The 18,594-nt window shown below is 41.8% G+C and overlaps 3 protein-coding genes across 4 annotated transcripts; all 3 read left to right on the top strand.

Moving 5' to 3' along the window:
• Nucleotides 1–204: 204 nt before the first annotated feature.
• LOC127782206 (uncharacterized) lies at nt 205–3,548 on the top strand. The gene is made up of 3 exons (XM_052309294.1): nt 205–833; nt 1,786–2,058; nt 2,968–3,548. The coding sequence occupies exons 1-3, from the start codon at nt 291–293 to the stop codon at nt 3,298–3,300; spliced, it is 1,149 nt and encodes a 382-aa protein (XP_052165254.1). The 5' UTR covers nt 205–290; the 3' UTR covers nt 3,301–3,548.
• Nucleotides 3,549–4,717: 1,169 nt separating this feature from the next.
• LOC127764621 (thioredoxin H4-1) lies at nt 4,718–7,186 on the top strand. Its single transcript, XM_052289526.1, has 5 exons — nt 4,718–4,835; nt 5,543–5,600; nt 5,722–5,835; nt 6,596–6,718; nt 6,838–7,186. The coding sequence occupies exons 2-5, from the start codon at nt 5,580–5,582 to the stop codon at nt 6,973–6,975; spliced, it is 396 nt and encodes a 131-aa protein (XP_052145486.1). The 5' UTR covers nt 4,718–4,835; nt 5,543–5,579; the 3' UTR covers nt 6,976–7,186.
• A 5,206-nt stretch (nt 7,187–12,392) lies between these two features.
• Nucleotides 12,393–17,549, top strand: LOC127774095 (protein NETWORKED 4B-like). 2 transcript variants are annotated; one of them, XM_052300380.1, is made up of 4 exons: nt 12,396–12,529; nt 13,353–13,435; nt 15,319–15,457; nt 15,626–17,549. In XM_052300380.1, exons 3-4 carry the CDS (start codon nt 15,355–15,357, stop codon nt 17,302–17,304), a joined length of 1,782 nt encoding a protein of 593 aa, XP_052156340.1. In that variant the 5' UTR covers nt 12,396–12,529; nt 13,353–13,435; nt 15,319–15,354; the 3' UTR covers nt 17,305–17,549. The 2 variants fall into 2 exon arrangements, with proteins under 2 accessions (XP_052156331.1, XP_052156340.1); XM_052300371.1 differs by lacking the exon at nt 13,353–13,435 and having other exon boundaries at nt 12,393–12,529.
• The last annotated feature ends 1,045 nt before the right edge of the window (nt 17,550–18,594 follow it).

Below are 18,594 nucleotides of genomic sequence, written 5' to 3'. Positions count from 1 at the left end.
ACTTTATTATTATATTTGTAGTTTTACGATACTCCACATTAAATATGTAGTTTTATGATAAATTTGGTGTTAATTCTATAGTTTTGTGATACATCACTTTAAATCTCTCGTCCGTGATAATTTGATACATAGTATTGTGAAATTTACTTTAAAAAAAAGAAAAGAAAAGGAAAACGAATTTGCCCCTAGTCCAAGCCGCTCTCCAGTGAGAGTCTAACCAAAACCACCGTCGTCCGTCCTCTTCCCCTTCGTCTCCTCCGCCGCCGCGAACCCGATCTCGATCCCCTCCCATGGCGGCCGCCCTCTCCTCCTCCCGGAGGGCCCTCCACGCCCTCCACCGCCGCCTCCTCCTCCACCCCCTCCCCTCCCGCCACGCTCCCCCCATCCCCCGCCACCACTTCCCCCCTCCTCCCTCCTCCTCCTCCTCCTCCTCCTCCTCCCGCTTCTTCACCACCACGCGCCCCGACGCGAGGCTACTACAGCTGCATGCGCGGCGGCTCGTGGTGGGCGGGGCAAGGTCGTTCGCGGCGGGCGTCGGCGGCGGGGGGTCGTCGAAGCTGGCGCCGCTGGGGCAGGGGGTGAAGGGGCTGGGGCTGGGGCGGCCGCTGGACGCGGCCAAGAACGCGGCGGCGAGGTACCGGGAGGCCGTGGGGCTGCAGGTGGAGGCGTTCTGGAGGCGCAACTACATGCTGCTCGTCGGCGCCGGGGCGGTCGTCGTCTGCATCGCGCTGTGGAGGGTCATGTTCGGCATCGCCAGCACCTTCGTCGGGCTCTCCGAGGGCATGGCCAAGTACGGCTTCCTCGCCCTCGCCACCGCCATGGTGGCGTTCGCCGTGAGTGCGCTCCTCCCTTTCTCGCTTTAGCTGCTATGAACTATTAACAAGCTATGATAGAATGCGCATGCGGTGATTGGTGAATATATTCTACATATGAATGTTTTTGTACCTTATGACTGTCTAATGCTTAATTGTATGCACCGCTTCTCGAATTCTGGAACTTCATCTTGATGTTTATATCAAGCAATACATTTTTTGCTGATCATATGAACCGCCAGCATACCTCAATGTAGCACTTACCATGCTAAATATGTCGACACTTTATTATCCTGAAATATGCCACTTTGTCTGAACTACCACCCGCCTCGAGCTTAAACCTTGGGTTACCAACTTACCATTAGTCTATTAGTTTTATTATAAACTTAACTTTGGTTCACTTGAGAACCAGATTCACTATTTATGATCATAGTTTTGATTGAAGAATTGTTACGCGGAAATGCTTTAATCATACAGGAAACACAAGTACAACCTAAAACCTTGAAAGATGATACTCTAATAAAAAAAATCAAATGATTTCTAGTTGATCATGCACCAAAGTACTAGGTAGGTGTGCTTTCAATATTACCCTTGTCTTAATGTTCTTTTCTGATCCGTGTAACATGAACAATATTGACTTGTGGTAGACTGGTATATTATTTTATCTACCGAGGTGTAGCAACAATATGGATTGCAGAGAAGTATGAAGTGAACTGTAGAGATCTTGCTAACTTGGAAATTATCAGAAGTCTAGTTTATGGTGAACATTAGAGCTTTATGCCACTTTCCATGATCAACTTTTTGTAGAGGAAACAATGACTAACTTTTTTTGTTTGCCTTTAAGTTGTCTTATCATTTTAAATGCTCATAACACGGTGCTACCGTCAATCTAATATTTTTAGTGCAACTTTGCTTGACAGATGCCTAAGTTTTGGGAGGAGCAACTGATTTGTATTGTCTATTTTTGTTATAGGGCATGTACACACGCGCAAGATTCACCATAAATCCTGATAAGGTCTATAGAATAGCAATGACAAAGCTCAACACATCTGCTGCAATCCTTGAAGTCATGGGTGCACCCTTAGCCGGTACTGATGTCAGAGCATATGTCATGTCTGGAGGGGGGCCTAAACTCAAGGACTTCAAATTTAGGCTTGGTGGCAAAAGGTGCTTTCTGATCTTCCCCATTAAAGGATCAGAAAGAAAAGGCCTTGTAAGTGTTGAGGTCAAGAAGAAAAAGGGACAGGTATTGAACTATTTATCTCTATTATGTAGCAAAGATCCAAAGATTACTTCAGCAACAATTGATTGAGTAACCTCCTTATGCATAGTATAATCAAGTATATGAATGTACACCTTTAGTGAATGAATAGAACTTTGGACAAATGTTGAAGCATCTCACCCTTTCTCTGCTTTATCACTTATTATTTGATACAATTACTTAATTAGAGGAAATATTGGTTTCTCTTTGAATGCAATGGAATCGTTCTTTTTTGTTGGTCAAGAATTGTTGACACCTATTTTGTACAATGGGCTGTAGCACATTTAGGGCAGTCCCAACCCTCCACCTTGGATGGTGTCTATGGCATTAACTATATTGCCATGTAGGACTTTTAGCTTATGTGGCACTATATTAATTAAGAGAGAGAGTGAAGAGAGGAAGAAACTGGGTCTCATGCAAGACACAGCTTCAACACGAGAACCTATGCACTAGACACTATCAAGTTTTGCATTGGGAGAGAATAGTGTCTTCATAATAGATGAAGAATAAATATGATTGGTAGAGAAGAGAGATGATGTATTTATTAATGGCCCACTTTAAGAAACCATGGGTTGTAGAGTGTAGTTTCAATTATGATGTCTTATTGACATGGCACCATAGACACTGCTTATAGACACTATGGGTTGGGACTGCCCTTATGGTCCTTGATGTCATATCGAACCCTTTTTTATCGTGTTGATGATATATCTGACCTTTTCTACTGTTTCTGTATTACTGCTATGTTCTTTCCTTCCCCTTGCCATTCAGAAAACACTGCATGACTGCATGTGCTATCTAAAGAAAACTAACACCGAAATCTCTACCCACTTGAGACAGCTAGAAGCAATACATTTTTACAACAAGAGTCCTGACCTTATTCTAATTTCTTTGCAGTACGACATGAAGCTACTCGCTGTTGACATACCAATGGCGTCAGGACCTGATCAGCGGTTATTCCTTGTCGGTGACGAGCAGGAGTACAAGGTGGGTGGGGGTTTGATATCTGAGCTGCGGGACCCTATAGTAAAAGCTATGGCTGCAGAGAAGGAGTTTGATTATCTTGATGAAAGAGAGGATGCGGAGGATGAAGCGAGGGAGCGTGAGGAGGCTGAGCGAAGACAACAGGAAGAGGAAGCTGAAGCCTTGAGGCGTGAGGAGGAAAGATTACGTGAGGAGTACGAAGAAAGGAAGCGGCGAGAAGCTGAGAACCTGGAGAAAACCACTTGACACAATTAACCGCATCGATTTTTTCGTGTTGTGCATTTTGTTCTTCCCCAACACTCCACACTAAGTAGCAACCAACGTTTCAACAGCGACAAATGATTGCATCTGAGTTTCAGAGAGGCAATTTGACTTCACCATGCACAGCGTGTGAAGAAAGTAATAATTCTTTTTGCTGCTCCACAACGGATTTACTCTGGAGCTCGCTGTAACTCACAGGTTGCTTCATCGGGCCCTTTTGCAGTTCTGTTGCCGATCTGTGGTGCTAGCTTCTCAATGCCTTGAACCAATGTTTTTTGCTGGTTGTTGCGGCACTATTATGATCCTGTCATAATTTCTTTTGCCGCCTCTTGGTCTGAACCTGATAGGTTATCATCTGGTAATGCAGCTAGGCAGCTGTCCTATGTGCGCTGTGCCATGTTGCTTTTTTTTTTAATTTTTTTTAGAGAAGGTATTTTCTACCCGGCCTCCATATACAACCGGATATATACGGCCATTGAGATAGGGAACTTAGCCCCGCAAACAACCCAATTTGAAATTTGCTCCATAGGAGATTTGAATTTAGGACCTTTGGTACTACTCAGGTCACTGTAACCACTAGGCTACATGCCCTTTCGTAGCTGTGCCATGTTGCTCGTATGCTTAACTGCTTAAAGTAGCTGTGCCTCTAATAAGAGTGGTAGTTGAATACCAACAAAATATTTCAGGTTAATCCCATGAAACATGAACTGATGCACGGTATGCTGTTAGAACCTTTTGAGGAGATGGAGGTTTATAATTCCACACCGAAAGTTGAATTCTGGTGTGATTTCAACTCGAATCATGCTCATGCAAACACACTAAGTAAGAAAATGATTGTACATAGTCATTTTTCCATGATAAGTCGCATAAAATTCCTTTAATTCTCAAGCACTGCCAGAAATTGGTTCAAGTACAGCACAGCCGGCCAAACCAGTGAACTGGGAAGAACCAATCAACCAACCATGCACCATCCAACGAAAATGGACAAACAACAGTCCACGTCACCTTTATCCATCTTTTTATTCCTCTTCTCTTTGCTTTAGCACGTTTCGTAGAGTACACGTCACCATTGATTAGCGAATAAGATGGTGATTAATGTCGCCTAAGAGCAAGGCTAATAATACAGCCCGATCTGTTGGCTATAAGGTTCTTTTTAGCATTCTCTCTTTATAGTTACTACAGAGTCCACCTATCTCTCTCACAGAGTTTCTTGGCTCTTGTGTCTAAGCCGGCTGTAAGTTTACAGCCCGCTCCTCCTCTCTCTCCGCTCTTCTTTCCTCCACTTCAGCATTTAGCCGGCTCTAATGCATCCATGTGAGTACTTGCAGGTGTGTAACGTCAAAATATTGATTTTTTTTGTACTAACAATAATATTATATTTACTAGTGGTGGTAGTAGTAGTAACAGTATGATGCTAACCGGAAGCTCACGGCTTATACAGGAGCAACTTCCCCCAAAACTCTTGCCAGTTCGCGCGGCTTCAGGCTTTCTTTGGCGCCAAATCCGCCGCCCAATCCCAGGTAAAATCTCTCCCCTTTTCTCAGATTAATTGAATCCGCCTCTGCACTGCTAGCTCGATGAGGTTCTTGGAGCTAGCCGGTGTTCTCGCCATGCCCTGGATTTGTGGAATCATGGCCATGGATGCTTGGCGTTTTTCCTTTCTTTTTTTTTTTTGGCCTCGCAACTCTGTCAATTCTTTGCCTTCTGGGCTCCATACTTCCAGTTTGGAAGAAGTCGTTTTATTGAAGATGGATGTGGATATGAAAGAAAAGAACAGGTGAAATGGGGTGATGACTATGATGCTGTACCCTGTAGGTGATTGATTCTTGGTCCTAAATGGTGTCCTACCACTGATACCAGCTAGGATTGAGACTAAAGCTCTTTATGTTGTTCATACATCAAGTAGTTGGTTAGGACTATGATCTGTGCTGTGTAAAATCTAGCAGATGTTTGGAAGTTGTATCATGGGTTGATGATAAGATGGTACTATCTGAACAACCTCTAAAAAAAAGTTATGTTCTGAACTGAACTTAGGTGAGAGACTAGATACTATTCATTCTTTGACTTGGTACTTGTGATATGTGACCTGAAGAGTCATTCACTCTTCTTTCCTTGACAACCTCTGTTATTGGCTATCACCTAATATTGCTGCATGAATTTTGTATGTTTTCTATTCATAGCTCAGAAACACTTTCCTGATTGAAACACACTCTAATACTGTTTGCAGTTTTCCCAAGGGTAGTTTCTTGGTTTATTCAACTACTATGGGGTCCTGTGTGGGAAAGGTCAGCCTTCTTGTGAACACGGTCAACCGTTATTTTGCTTGAGTATTATGTGATTTTGTGGTGACTGCTTTCAAACCCACAAGTAATGTTTGTTGCTTCTCATGTTTATCTCCTCGGACAGGAACGCAGTGATGAAGAAGACAAGATTGACTTCAAAGGTGGCAATGTGCATGTGATTAGTAACAAAGAGAATTGGGACCACAAAATTGCAGAGGCAAACAAGGATGGGAAAATTGTAAGTAACTTGTAGAATGCATATATCTTTACTATAGGTACCTGTCAATTGTGGAAATTGCGTAAAGTTTCTGATAGTATTTACAATATGCATATGCATGGGTCTGGTTTACCAGTTTACATGTAAATTGTATCTACAACATCATGAAATTCATGCGCCATTCTTGTGAAATAGGAAAACAGTGCAAATGTGCATCAAAATATTCTGGAATGCCGTGTTTTATTTATTTGGAATAAAAGATGAAACAAGTTCTTTGGTATATGATATGAACAGGGAGTAGCCCCAGATTAAAGTGTTTGGAGGATAATGATAACCACTGATGCATGCTCTGTTTTCTTGCACGCACTGTAAAATAGTTTGCATTGGAAGTACAGTATTACAAGTTTTTGCTGTTTCTTGATGAACCTACCAACAAAGCATTGCTCTCCATGATATGAGTTGGCATGTTTAATTAGTGTTGACTCTTGCCTGTTAAGAGTGAACCAAATTGATTAATGCCAAAAATGTATCCATGTTGGATGTTGCTTATATCTTTAGACTTAAAAGCTCAACCTTCCTCCTCCCTTTTAAGTTGCACTGTTTAGAGTTCTTATAACTCTTATTTGCCAGTATTCAAAATTTCTGCTCAAATGGACACACTATGTTATCTACTGCAGTAAATTGCGCCTGCATATGTTTTCTTCTTAATGAAGTAAGAAAGTGTGATCTTTATGTTCCCATACAATGTACTATAAATAAAGAATTGGTGGACCATTTGTAGGTGATTGCAAATTTCAGTGCTGCATGGTGTGGACCATGCCGTGTCATTGCACCTGTATATGCTGAGATGTCACAGACATACCCCCAGTTCATGTTCTTGACTATAGATGTCGACGAGTTAATGGTAAAACCAATGTTTTTTTTTCCTCCTCTCCCCCCTCTGTTATATCCATAAGAACAGGTGATAGTCTCTAATGCTCTTCTCAGTCTCATCTGTTCTGTTCTTCAACCGATTTTCTTTAGGACTTCAGCTCATCATGGGACATCCGAGCGACACCGACGTTCTTCTTCCTAAAGAACGGGGAGCAGGTGGACAAGCTCGTCGGCGCCAACAAGCCGGAGCTGGAGAAGAAAGTGGCCGCGCTTGCTGACAGCGCCTGAGGCAAATTAAGCCAGTGACAATCAGACATTACTGTCAGGAACCCCAAAGTTCAGTTCAGAGTTCAGACGTTGCCAGCAAATATCAATTATCATCAGAGGCTGTATATCCGTTTCTGCTGAGGTGTTTCTTCAGACTTGGTTCTGTATATCCGTCATGAGACTGTACAGTCCCCGGGTATAAAGTATCTTTTTTTCTCCTGTTAAAATCACACTTTTGACATGCCATTTTGGCACTATTATTGCCTGATTTTACCCTGGTGATTAGTGATCCGATATATGTTGAGTGTGAACTGATACAGAACAATAGGGAAATATTTTTTCTGTAATATTGACAAATGCCAGGAATGGCTACCAATCTGCCATGAATCCATGATTTATGGAGTTCATGATTCTAGTATCTGATGGGCCTTTTTAGCGAGTGGGCCGAATGTATCACCGCACAGCTGCTCTTTGGATATGATGTGGGCTTGGTCGGCCAGTAACCATTTGTGACGAACCTCATGGTCCATGACACTGAAATTCAGAAATCACAAGGACCGGCCGCAGCCAAACTTTGATTTTTCAAACTTAACTTTGAATTACTCTAGGTGTTTTTTTCAACCTTAGCTTTTAAACCATTAGTAGTAGAAATATAAAAGTCCTTCAATAGAATCATTTTTTGTTGACTTACAGTTTTTCTTCTAATGTTTTGTCAGCTTTTAGCCAACCAATGAAATTCTTCAAGACGTCAGAATTCTAATGCCATCAATGATATACAGAGACACATAAAACAGTACATGTTGAGATGCAGAGCGTCGTCATTCTTGTAGCCAACCTTGCCGGCACGGCCAGCCGCTAATTAACCACTCCAATGAATGCATCACAGCATCGGACTATACAGTACGTGTGGCTCTGAGCTCCTGACATGTAGTTGTACGTGCCCTACTTGTCACCAGCCAGGACCAGCTTGCACAGTGCAAGTGTCATGGATGATTAAGATATGATGGCTAATCCTGAATTACTCGAGGATTTCACACGCACCATTAGACAGGATTGAGTTTGTTTTTTGGTTTGGAGTATGTCGTTTGGGCTCTGTTATAAAGCCGGATCGATCATTTGATTGATATATGTGGTATTAAGAATGAAAATAAACGAATGGATTCTGATTGGCGTTGGGAATTGAGAAAGATTAATAGCGAAACAGACGGAGAACAACAATATATTGGTGGCGGATCTAAGAAGAGATAGCAGGAGATCTGAATAAACTAGATAAAGCTAAACCCTCTTCCCATCTACATATAGCAAAAAAATTTTAGCGGGGGCTCTGTGGGGACTCCCATAGTACTTGCGCCAGTGGTGGGGGGCTCGAGATTCTGCCCAGCCGGCCCCGTGCTGGATCTGCCCTCGACTATATGGATGCTGATAGCTTTGAACACGCTGTAGGGGATTTAAGACTTTAAGTGTCCCCGATGTTCAATGAAAATACACCTGAACTGATTAGTTTTCTTATGATAAAAATAATTCATCGGGATTTAATTTTTAGATTTGACAAATGTACTTATATTTACGGCTAATTACTTTTCAATGGTAGACAATGTACACCTCAACAACGAGGTGTTCGTGGTAACTTCGACAATCTTAAGATATACCGATTCAGTCTTCTGAAGATGCTCATAGGGTAAGGTGTACGTGTGTGTTTATAAGGATGTATGCGCGTGTGTTGTGAGCACCTACAATTCTATAATTTTTTGAATAAGACGAATATTCAATCGTTATAAAAAAACTCAAAGTGACGAGTATTTTGGGAGTTGGGACGGAGATAGTGCTGTGTGTCTTATCTTTAATAAAAATTAAAGCACAAAGACCACACTACCGTTATTAATACGGAGTACTACAGTAGTAATTAGGGTACCCACAATGGTTATCTATAGGCTCTCTACAAGAGATCTATGTCAGCATATTTTCCTACTTGGAATATATTAAATAAAGAGAGAGAGCAAAGCTATCTACTAACTTAGAGATAATCTATAGAGAAAAACGAAGCAAGGCATGAGAGAGCTATAGATAACCATGTAGATATAATACTGAGGTGGTTTACTATTAATCTAGTCTATTGCTAAGATGTACATTTTTATAGAAAGCACGTTACTTTACCATTGCGGGTGCTGTTATAGTTTGCCTGCCTTGTCAACCGTGGCGATCCAGCGGCGCGCGGCATGGGCGACGCTCTCTGTCGTGGCGTCGCGCCGCGCCCGCGCTCTCTCGACGCGCACGCGGCGTGGCGTGGCGCGACGTCGCGGCGTCTCCCGCCACGGGTTTCGACTTTCGAACAAAAAAAGGAATCCCTCCTCTCCCGCGCGCGCGCGCTCTCTCTCGCAAACGCGGCTGTCTCGTGGGGCCCCACTCGCTGGCGATGGATTCCTGGACGTGGGCCCCGCGGACCAGTGAGAGATAACGAGGCTTCGTGAAACACACCAGTACACCAGTACACCACGACTAGTCCAACAGAGGACGACCTGGGCCCGCGTGCGCGTATGTGCCCGGCCCAACAGGAGTCTCATTTGTTCCCAGTGTCCAGCCCAAGGTGAATTTCCCAAACTGCCCTCGGCTTGCTGCTGGTGGTGTTAATTGATTGATTGCTTCTCCAGCTATAAGCTCGCGAAGCAAATGGACACGCTCTTCTTTTTGTCATCTACTGCATGGCGCGCGCATGTCTCCTTCCTTCGTTTGAACGCCACAAGCTTCGCGTGCGCTTTCTAATACTGATAATTAATACTCCCTCCTTCATCTCAAATTATAGAACATACTCTCTCCGTCCCAAAATATAAAAATCTAAAATTAAATTGAATGAGACGTTTCTATAACGTATCTAGACATATAGTCCATCTATCTGGTCCGAGAGAGTGTATTTTTCACACGGTTTTTAATGACATATTTGAATTGTTAATTTATTTTATATTGCGTTTACAATTTATATAAAATTAACATCACATAAAACTATTTTAAAATATGAATCTAGTGATAGAACATACATAATAATACATAATACTTAGTATAGATATAGTTAGTATATATATTAGTCAAAATTTACCAAGTTTAATTTTTCTTTAAAAAAATACCCTATAATTTAGAACGGGAGCACTATGTTTCTTAATATATAATGTCATTGATTTTTAACATAATGTTTGAGTATCTCTCTCGTAAAAGAATTATATAAATGTTATTATTTTGTTGTGACTTTTTGTCTAAAAAACTCTACCTTAACTTATATATTTATATATTTATATTAAAATTTATTAATAAGATAAATTATCAAACGTTACACGAAAAGTCAACAGTGTCTTATATAAAAATATATATATATGAGGTGGTATATAGTTATTCTCAATAGGAAAATCATTTCTTTGTCATTACCCTTCAAGACTGTTATTTGTTAATGGCAGGACCGTGTTATTGGTTGCACCGTGACAAATAAGAAATGGTGGAGCCTGATCTGCCCAAGAACTGCCTAATGTTTTTTTTTTCCGAACACGCAAAAGAATTGCACGTCAATATATTAGAAGGAAAAAAGTTTTTGTTACGCAAAGCAATCAGCCAGACTGGCTTATGCCTAAGGGGGAGGGGAGAAAAGGCAAAATAAAAAAAACTTGAAGATAGGAACTACTACGACGTTAAAAACGCAACTCCAAACAGTAGGAGGGGGCAGAACCACGCTACACTCCCAATAAATCCCCAAAAAAGCAACGCCGGCTAAAGACCACAACTGGCCCTTCGAGCGGATGGACTCCGGAACCATTGCGACCGAAGCGAGCACAGAGTCGAAAACCCTAGAGTTTCGTTCCTTCCATAGCTGCCAGGAAACTAAGAGTACCAAGGAGTCGAAGCCGCTACGGAGGTGCTCAGGTAAACAAACCCTGGAGGATGATCACCAATCCTGGAGCCAGCTGCCACGAGGGGGAGAGAGGGCAGCCCAGCCAGGAGGGGTCATCACACGGAGTCAGACTTGCCGTCATGAACTGCCTAATGCAAAAAAATAAGGAATACTTTGTAAAAGAAAAATAGTGTATTAATAAGCGATTTAGGACACTAAAAACGCCCATGTGTACGCTCGAGCCGTATCTTGTTATCTTGTTGGAATTCAATAATAATCTGTCAATTTTTTGGTAGGCCACCCTCCTATCACGCACTTAAACAGTTGAAATAAAAACGTGATGAGTTGTGAAGCATCAGGGTGGTGGTTGATGTGAACTGTTTGCTCCGCGTGCTGCATGCAGATGGCTTCAATTTTGCTCAGTCAAACACTAGTATTATACACTAACTAATACTTCATCCGTCCTAAAATAAGTACAGTTTTAGTACTATTTATGTTTAATGTTTGATCGTTCGTCTTATTTAAAAAAATATTATGATCAGTACTTTTATTGTTATTAGATGATAAAATATGAACGACACTTTATGTGTGACTAATTTTTTAAAATATTTTTTATAAATTTTTCAAATAAGACGGATGGTCAAAACGCTGAGCACGTATATCTATGGCTACACTTATTTTAGGACGGAGGTAGTACTACAATCATGTGGAGCCAATGAAAAATAATATCGGAGCATAAAAAAAATTAGCATACTATGAAATACACAGTACTGCAGGTTTGAGCATACAAATGCATGGGATGATGGGAATATCGGGTGAACTCAACTGAGGGGTTGTTCGGTTTTTAGGAATTACAATCATAAAAAAGAAAAGGTGAAGGCATAGAAATACCTATACAATTCAAATCATATAGGATTTTTACAACAGATTTAATTAATGAATACAAAATTTCCTACTGTCTCACCCTCTACAATTGGTAGGGAAGAGAAGAATTTCTTTTTTACTTCATCGTCCTTGCAAATTGAATGGTACTGAAAAAAATATTTCATTTTATTTTCAGCAAACCGAACAAGACCTGAAAATTCAAAACACTCAAATCTTCTTCCTCTAAGCCTCTGCCGCTGGGCCCCTTTAGCTGTCCTCGCCGTGTGGGTCCCACACCCCTCTGCCAGGTGGGCACCACCCCTCGAATTGATTATTCCTAACAACATTCCGCGGATTAATTTTCTTACCACTAATAATCTCACTCCTAATAAATCCTATCTCATCGTTTAGTCTAATAAGTCAAAAATCTAAATTTTCAAACTTAATTTTAAAATGTTTTTAACCTAATTTTTTTACTTTTAGTCGCTACGAACAAATATATAATAGTTTTATTAATAAAATTAATAAACTAAATTCTATTATCTAATAACCGTTTTGATCTAATCCACCTGCTCCCGTCGCGTAAACGCGTCCAGCTCATCGTCGCCGGCGCCTCGTTTCACCAGTCACGCCATCTACCCCACCGAGGGCAATCTTGTCATTTCACTCACAACCATCTCCTCCTCTTTAATAACAGCGCACTCCACTCTCTCTCTCTCTCACCTCCCTGACACTAAACTGGTTTCATTAAGGCCGTTTTGATCTCCTCTCCTTCTCCAGGTTGGGAGAAGGAAGGAAGGAAGGAAGGAAGGAGGCTTTGCCTCGATCTCGTTCTCCCCGGTAATCTCTTCTCCTTCTCCAGCCCTTGCTCGCTTGCTTGTTTGTTTCCTGGCGCTGTGTTGCGATTTAGGAACTGGAGTTTTTTTTTTTCGTTTTCTTTTTCTGGATGGTGTTCTTGGCCTGAGACGTTCTACGCTTCAAGAACAGAAAGGATTCTGCGTTGACTACTTTGGGTGTTCAATCATTTGTGCGCACTCTTCGTCGATGCTCAAAATGGGCGAGGAGTGTGATTTTGTTGTTACTTTTCTTTTTTTTCTTGGGGAGAAGAAGAAGTGGTTTTGTGTTAAACACGATAGTTCAAAAAAGGGGAAAAAAGAGAAGAGAATTTTGAAGGAATACCTTTTTGTTTCTATCGCAAGGTTATGCTTCTGATCTGTGCCTTGTCTTTGTAGCAGGTCAAAACGGCATTTAAGTGTGGTGTTCTTCTTGTTGTTTTCTTCCCACATGTTTCATGTACTGTTGTTGCTTAATGTTCACTCATTTCCGTGGTGTGAGGGTACCCAGGAGAAGAAGAAAAAAAAATCTTGATAATGATTTCAAACTTTTGGTGTGGTTATGATTTCTGAGCTCATGACGCTGAAAGAAAAGGACCCTTTTTCCAGCTTAAATTGACTTTTTTTAACATTCTTTTTAATTGACCATGATAAAATACTATTTGATAGTATATGCTTTTGCTTACATTTTTTTTTCACATACAAGAATTACTTTAAGTTTCTGAATTGCCACCATTAGAAAGCTCCTGAAGCTAATTGATTCAAGCGTAGCTGTACTTGGTCTGTGGCCATTTCCCCCTAAAGGCCCCCTTTGAACTTGGTGTGTGTAGGTGTCCTGTGTCCATGGTCTCAATTTCTCAAAGAGTTTTCCTAGAAGAGATCAGCTGATCGAATGAAGAAATTGTTATTTCAGGTTGGTCCAAGAACATGCATATCAGTGACCATCTTAGTTGGTGCATGTGCAACAACTGTCTGGATTAGGGACCTTCTATAGTTTTAGATTATTTTACTGTTATAAACTCTTACCATCATTGGTTCCGAGAAGTAGTTAATATGAATGGAAATTGGCCCCCAAATTATTTGGAACAACTTCTGATATTTTCTCTGTTTGTCTGGGTCCACTTGCTAGCTGCCAGAGAGTATGACAAATTATTTGTAAGATTGCTTCATATGCATGCCTAGCTGTGTTCATTAATTCTATCCATATTCACATGGATGGCAAGATTTCCTCTAAAGATATACAATACAATTATCTGAGATATCAAATATAGGTTTATTTGTTGGCATGATTTGAAAAATGCAGTTGACATTGAAATGTGCTGGTCGACTAGTCGAATGGCCACTACTCTCCTGGCTCTGTGCCTGGCCGCATGTGTCCATGTAGGTGTAACTGTGTAACCAAAGCCATGTTTTTTGTGGGTCACAATCATTTTTACTTTCTAATCAACCACTTATTTATTGAGTGGATAGACCTTGACAAGAACATATCCGAATTGCAATGTTTCAGCTTGAATCTGCTACCTCTTCTGTCTATGTGGGGGCAGAACATAATTGCTGCCCTGGGTTGGGCTTAAGTTTATTTGTTTTTTGGACCTAACAATGGAGTGGTAGTTGACATAAGTTTAGCGTTGTGCTGTGTGATAACCAAGTCCTAGCCATTTTTGTTCCATGTTTTCCAACTAATATTGATTCCTGTAGTATCTGATCAACTTCGTTGTTGTTAGTTGTCATGTTTCACAGTGCACATTTTTTCCCTTTGCCCATATTTGTTAAGTTTGTCGTTAGAAGCTTTTTTCTTTTAAAGTTTATTTCTGGGCTTTCCTACTCTGTATCTATCTATTTTGGGATAAATGCTTGCCTATGTTCGGTTTAATGATATTTCCAGTTTCCAGATAAACTTTTTTGTGGTAAACATTGTGTAGTTATAGCTTTGTGTGAGAGAAGATAAGGTACTATTCAAGAATGCAGGGATCCCTTTTCTGTTTGATAGGTTTATATTTTACTTCCAGACCTTCTCATCAGCTTCTCCCTTAGATAGCTGATGCTTATCAATATTTTGCTCTGTCAGTGCTGATTAGCTGATAAGACATTCATGAATTATATAGCAGTTTGCTGTTTGCACCTCTTTTTGGTAGCCAATTGATGTTCTGGTCCCTGGTTCCATGCATTATGGAGGTTGACATGCCTAGTCCCTTTCCTTGTCCCCTTGAGAAGTGGAAGCCATGCTTCCCTTACATAGGCACTTATGCAATGGAAGAATTACACTGGTTGTTAGTACTGTGTTACACTTTTAGGGCCCCTTTGAATTGTAGGAATGAAAAAACAGAGGAATAGGAAAAACACATGATTCTGACAGGAATACAATTGTAAAACAGAGGATTACAAAACACAGGAATGGCCGTTTGATTGGACCACAGGAAAAACGCAGGAATCAGATGAGAGAGATAGACTCAGAGGAAATGTTCCAACTCTTGCTAACTTTCCTCCAAAATGTGCATAGGATTACCCATTCCATAGGAATTTTAAAGGATTGGATAGGATTCAATCCTTTGTTTCAAAGGCCTTCATAGGATTTTTTTTCATAGGATTGAAATCCTCCAAAATTCCTGCATTTTTCCTACAAATCAAAGGGGCCCTTAAGCTGTTTTATGTGCATAACTACACTGGTTCTAGTCCTAACATTTTCCTTCTACAGAACTGCCTAGAAAATATTTATTTCTTAGTTGCAGATTGCTCGACATCATCAAACTTCACATGTATCTATCGCCTTCTCATTTTTTCCTCCATCATGATTAGGGCTTCATTTGAGGAGTCATCTTATTTTTGGTCAAGATGAAGCGCATGCAAAGGATGCCAACAAGGAAGTCCCATTCATGGTGGTGGGACAGCCATATTAGTCCCAAGAACTCCAAATGGTTAGCCGAGAACCTAGAAGGTAAAGCCTCATGTTTCGGGAATGCAGGATGTACTAGTGATTCTTTATTATTTGCCAGAAGTAGCAATATTTAGGACCTTATTTATGTGGTTCACTAATATTTCATCCTGCAAAACAACTATGCATAGCACAACTGATTCTTACTATAACATTTTTCTCAACAAACAGAGATGGATAAGCAAGTTAAAGATATGCTGAAGCTCATCGAGGATGAAGGTGATTCTTTTGCAAAGAAGGCCGAGATGTATTTCGAACGGCGGCCTTTGCTTGTAACTCATGTTGAGAACTTCTACCGCATGTATCGTGCTCTTGCCGAGCGTTATGACAATGTGACTGGGGAATTACGCAAGAATATCCCATCGTCACTCCAGTCACAAGGCTCTCTTAGCATATCTGAATCTGATTCTGAGACACAGTCTGCTCCCCCAACTCCTAAGCCTTACTCGGAAGAGACAACACCAAAACAGAAGCGTAAACCAAGAGCAGCTGGCTTTGATGTCTTCCTTGGTTCTGGTGGAAGTTCAGACATTTCCAAGAAGGGGAGCGATGGATCATCATCATCTTCTTCAGAATCTGATTCTGAGGTTGACGAATTGAGAGAAGACAATGGTGATGGAAGTCCTTTTGCATTGAATGAACGAATTGCCGAGCTAGAAGATGAGCTTCAGGAAGCAAGGGAAAAACTTGAGGCACTTGAGGAAAAGAATACACGCTGCCAATGTGAAAAACTTGAGGAGAAGTTGAAGGATTCGCACTCAGAAATCAGCAGCCTTCAGAAGGAACTTGAAGGCCAACTAGCTCATCATGACCATGAAATTGAGAAGTGCAAGAAGGAGCTTGAACACGTTCATGAGAAGTATTCCCACGATAAATCTACTCTTGAAACAGAAATAATAAAGCTCCAAGGCATCGTCAAGAATTTCGAAGGTGATCTAGCAAAAATGTCACAAGAGAAATTGCAGCTCGAGGCCCAGGTTAAGGAACTTGAACAAGCATCTCGCAGCCTAGATGATTCATCAGCACAGATTATGAAGCTCCAAGAAATAATCAAGGATCTGCAAAGAAGGCTGGACAATGATTCAAATGAGAAGAAGATGCTCGAAGAACGTGCTATTGAATTTGAACAAGTTCGTAAGGAGCTGGAGGGTTCAAGGACTGAGGTCGCAGAACTACAAGCTACAATCAACAATCTGAAAGCTGACCTAGGAAGAGCTCTGGAAGAGAAATCACAGCTGGAGAGCCGTATCAATGATCTGGAACACACAATCGCCTGTAATTTGGAAGAATTCTCGCAGGAGAAATCCTCACTTGGTGCCGAGATCCAAAAACTGAAAGAAGCCAATGCTTCTCTTGAAGGCAAGCTGACATCCACAGAGTCACAGCTCCAGCAACTCCACGCCGAGAAATCAGAAGCATCCATTAGCAGTGAGAAGCAGATCTCCGATCTGAATCAAGCCATGGCCGATCTCGAAACAAAGCTTGAACTCCTTTCTTCAGAGAAAACTACAGTCGATAACAAGGTGGCTAGCTTACTGACCGATGTCACAGCTCGTGATGAGAAGATCAGGGAGATGGACAGCCACCTGCACCAGCTGCACCTGGAGCATGTCAAGCTGATTGCAGAGGCAGATGCCGCGACGAAGGCGGTGTCGGAGCTGCGAGCACGGGTGAGCGAGCTCGAGGAAGAGGTGGAGGAGCAGAAGCTGATGGTCTCCGATGGCGCGGAGGGGAAGCGAGAGGCGATCAGGCAGCTCTGCTTCTCGCTCGAGCACTACCGCCATGGGTACCAGCAGCTCAGGCAGCTCCTGCAGGGACACCACAAGAGGCCATTGGTGATGGCCAATTGAGCGTGAGAATTTCTAAAACCTATCTTGGCAATGCAACTGCAAAGCAAAATTGCATCAAAGAACCTGTCAATGCAATGCAAAATTGCATCTCCCTCCCCTTGTCTTGTGCTATGATGTAGCTCATTCAGATGCTGGTACCCTATGGTGCGTGTATTGTAATCGAGGAACCGAGTCTGAACAAACTTCTTTTTTTCATTTCCTGGTAATGAATCTGTCGAATTCTGCTGTGAGCATGTCAAGAAAAATGATCTGTCTGGTTTCAAAAAAAAAAAAATGATCTGTCTCCTCTTTGCATTTTTGTGGTGATGAATATGTGAGATTCTTCTGACACAAATACTCTCTCTGTCTCATAAAAAACCAACCTAGTACTGGATGTGACACATCCTATTGCTATGAATTAGTACTAGAATAGAATGTGTCATATCCAGTATCTAGATTCGTAGTATTATAATATGTCATATCCAGTACTGAAGTTGTTTTTCGTGGGATGGAGGGAGTAGGAAAGTATAGGAGGGGCCTATGTGAAAAATATACCCAGGCAGCCACGCTCTTCAACTCGATCCTAACCGCACGTGTAGATCCAACGGTCAATACAGGTCCGAGATTCGGATCGCTACCAATGATAGAGATCCAACGGTTGGCAACGGTTGCTACCATTATATGGGGCCTTTTATGCAAAATTACACCTCGATGACATGTGGGGTCACCGGCCTAGTGGGTCCCACCTGTAAGTCTCTCTTTCCGTCCCAAGGGCATCGCCTCTGCGCCGCCGTCCGCCGGAGCGCCGCCGCCTTCTCCGTCCTGGGAGGGGACGACCCGCCATGAATGCGGCTCTCCTCGGGCCGCCGGCGGCGTTTTACCCCCACGTGTGGGGGTCAGGTGGTGAAGGACCCACTCGTCGGCTTCCCACGTCTGTCCTCGCCTCGCCGCCGCCGCCGCTCGCCGGAGCGCCGCCGATTCTCGGCCACCCTTTGTGTACGTCTCCTACCTCCATAGCCACCGCGTGCAACTCTAGTCGCTCATGTATTGATTAGCTTACTAGTTAATGCTAACAATTAAAGCGTTGTTGACATGAAACGATGGATGATTCAGGCTTCAGGTTTTATGTAACTAAGCTGGATTTCTACATTTACTTTAGTGACCAAACTTAAAATTTTGATTTGTGTTTTATCATTTGTTCAAATATGATCAATACAATTCCACGATCAAATTCTGAAATTCACACCATGTTCTCACATATGTTTCTCTATTGCTGTAAGAAACAACCAGCAAATCTTTACTCCTAAATTT

The sequence above is a fragment of the Oryza glaberrima genome, chromosome 1 (assembly GCF_000147395.1).
Source record: "Oryza glaberrima chromosome 1, OglaRS2, whole genome shotgun sequence".
Lineage (NCBI taxonomy): Eukaryota > Viridiplantae > Streptophyta > Magnoliopsida > Poales > Poaceae > Oryza > Oryza glaberrima.
Note: the sequence above shows the minus strand (reverse complement) of the source record. Positions and strands in the feature narration are given on the sequence as shown.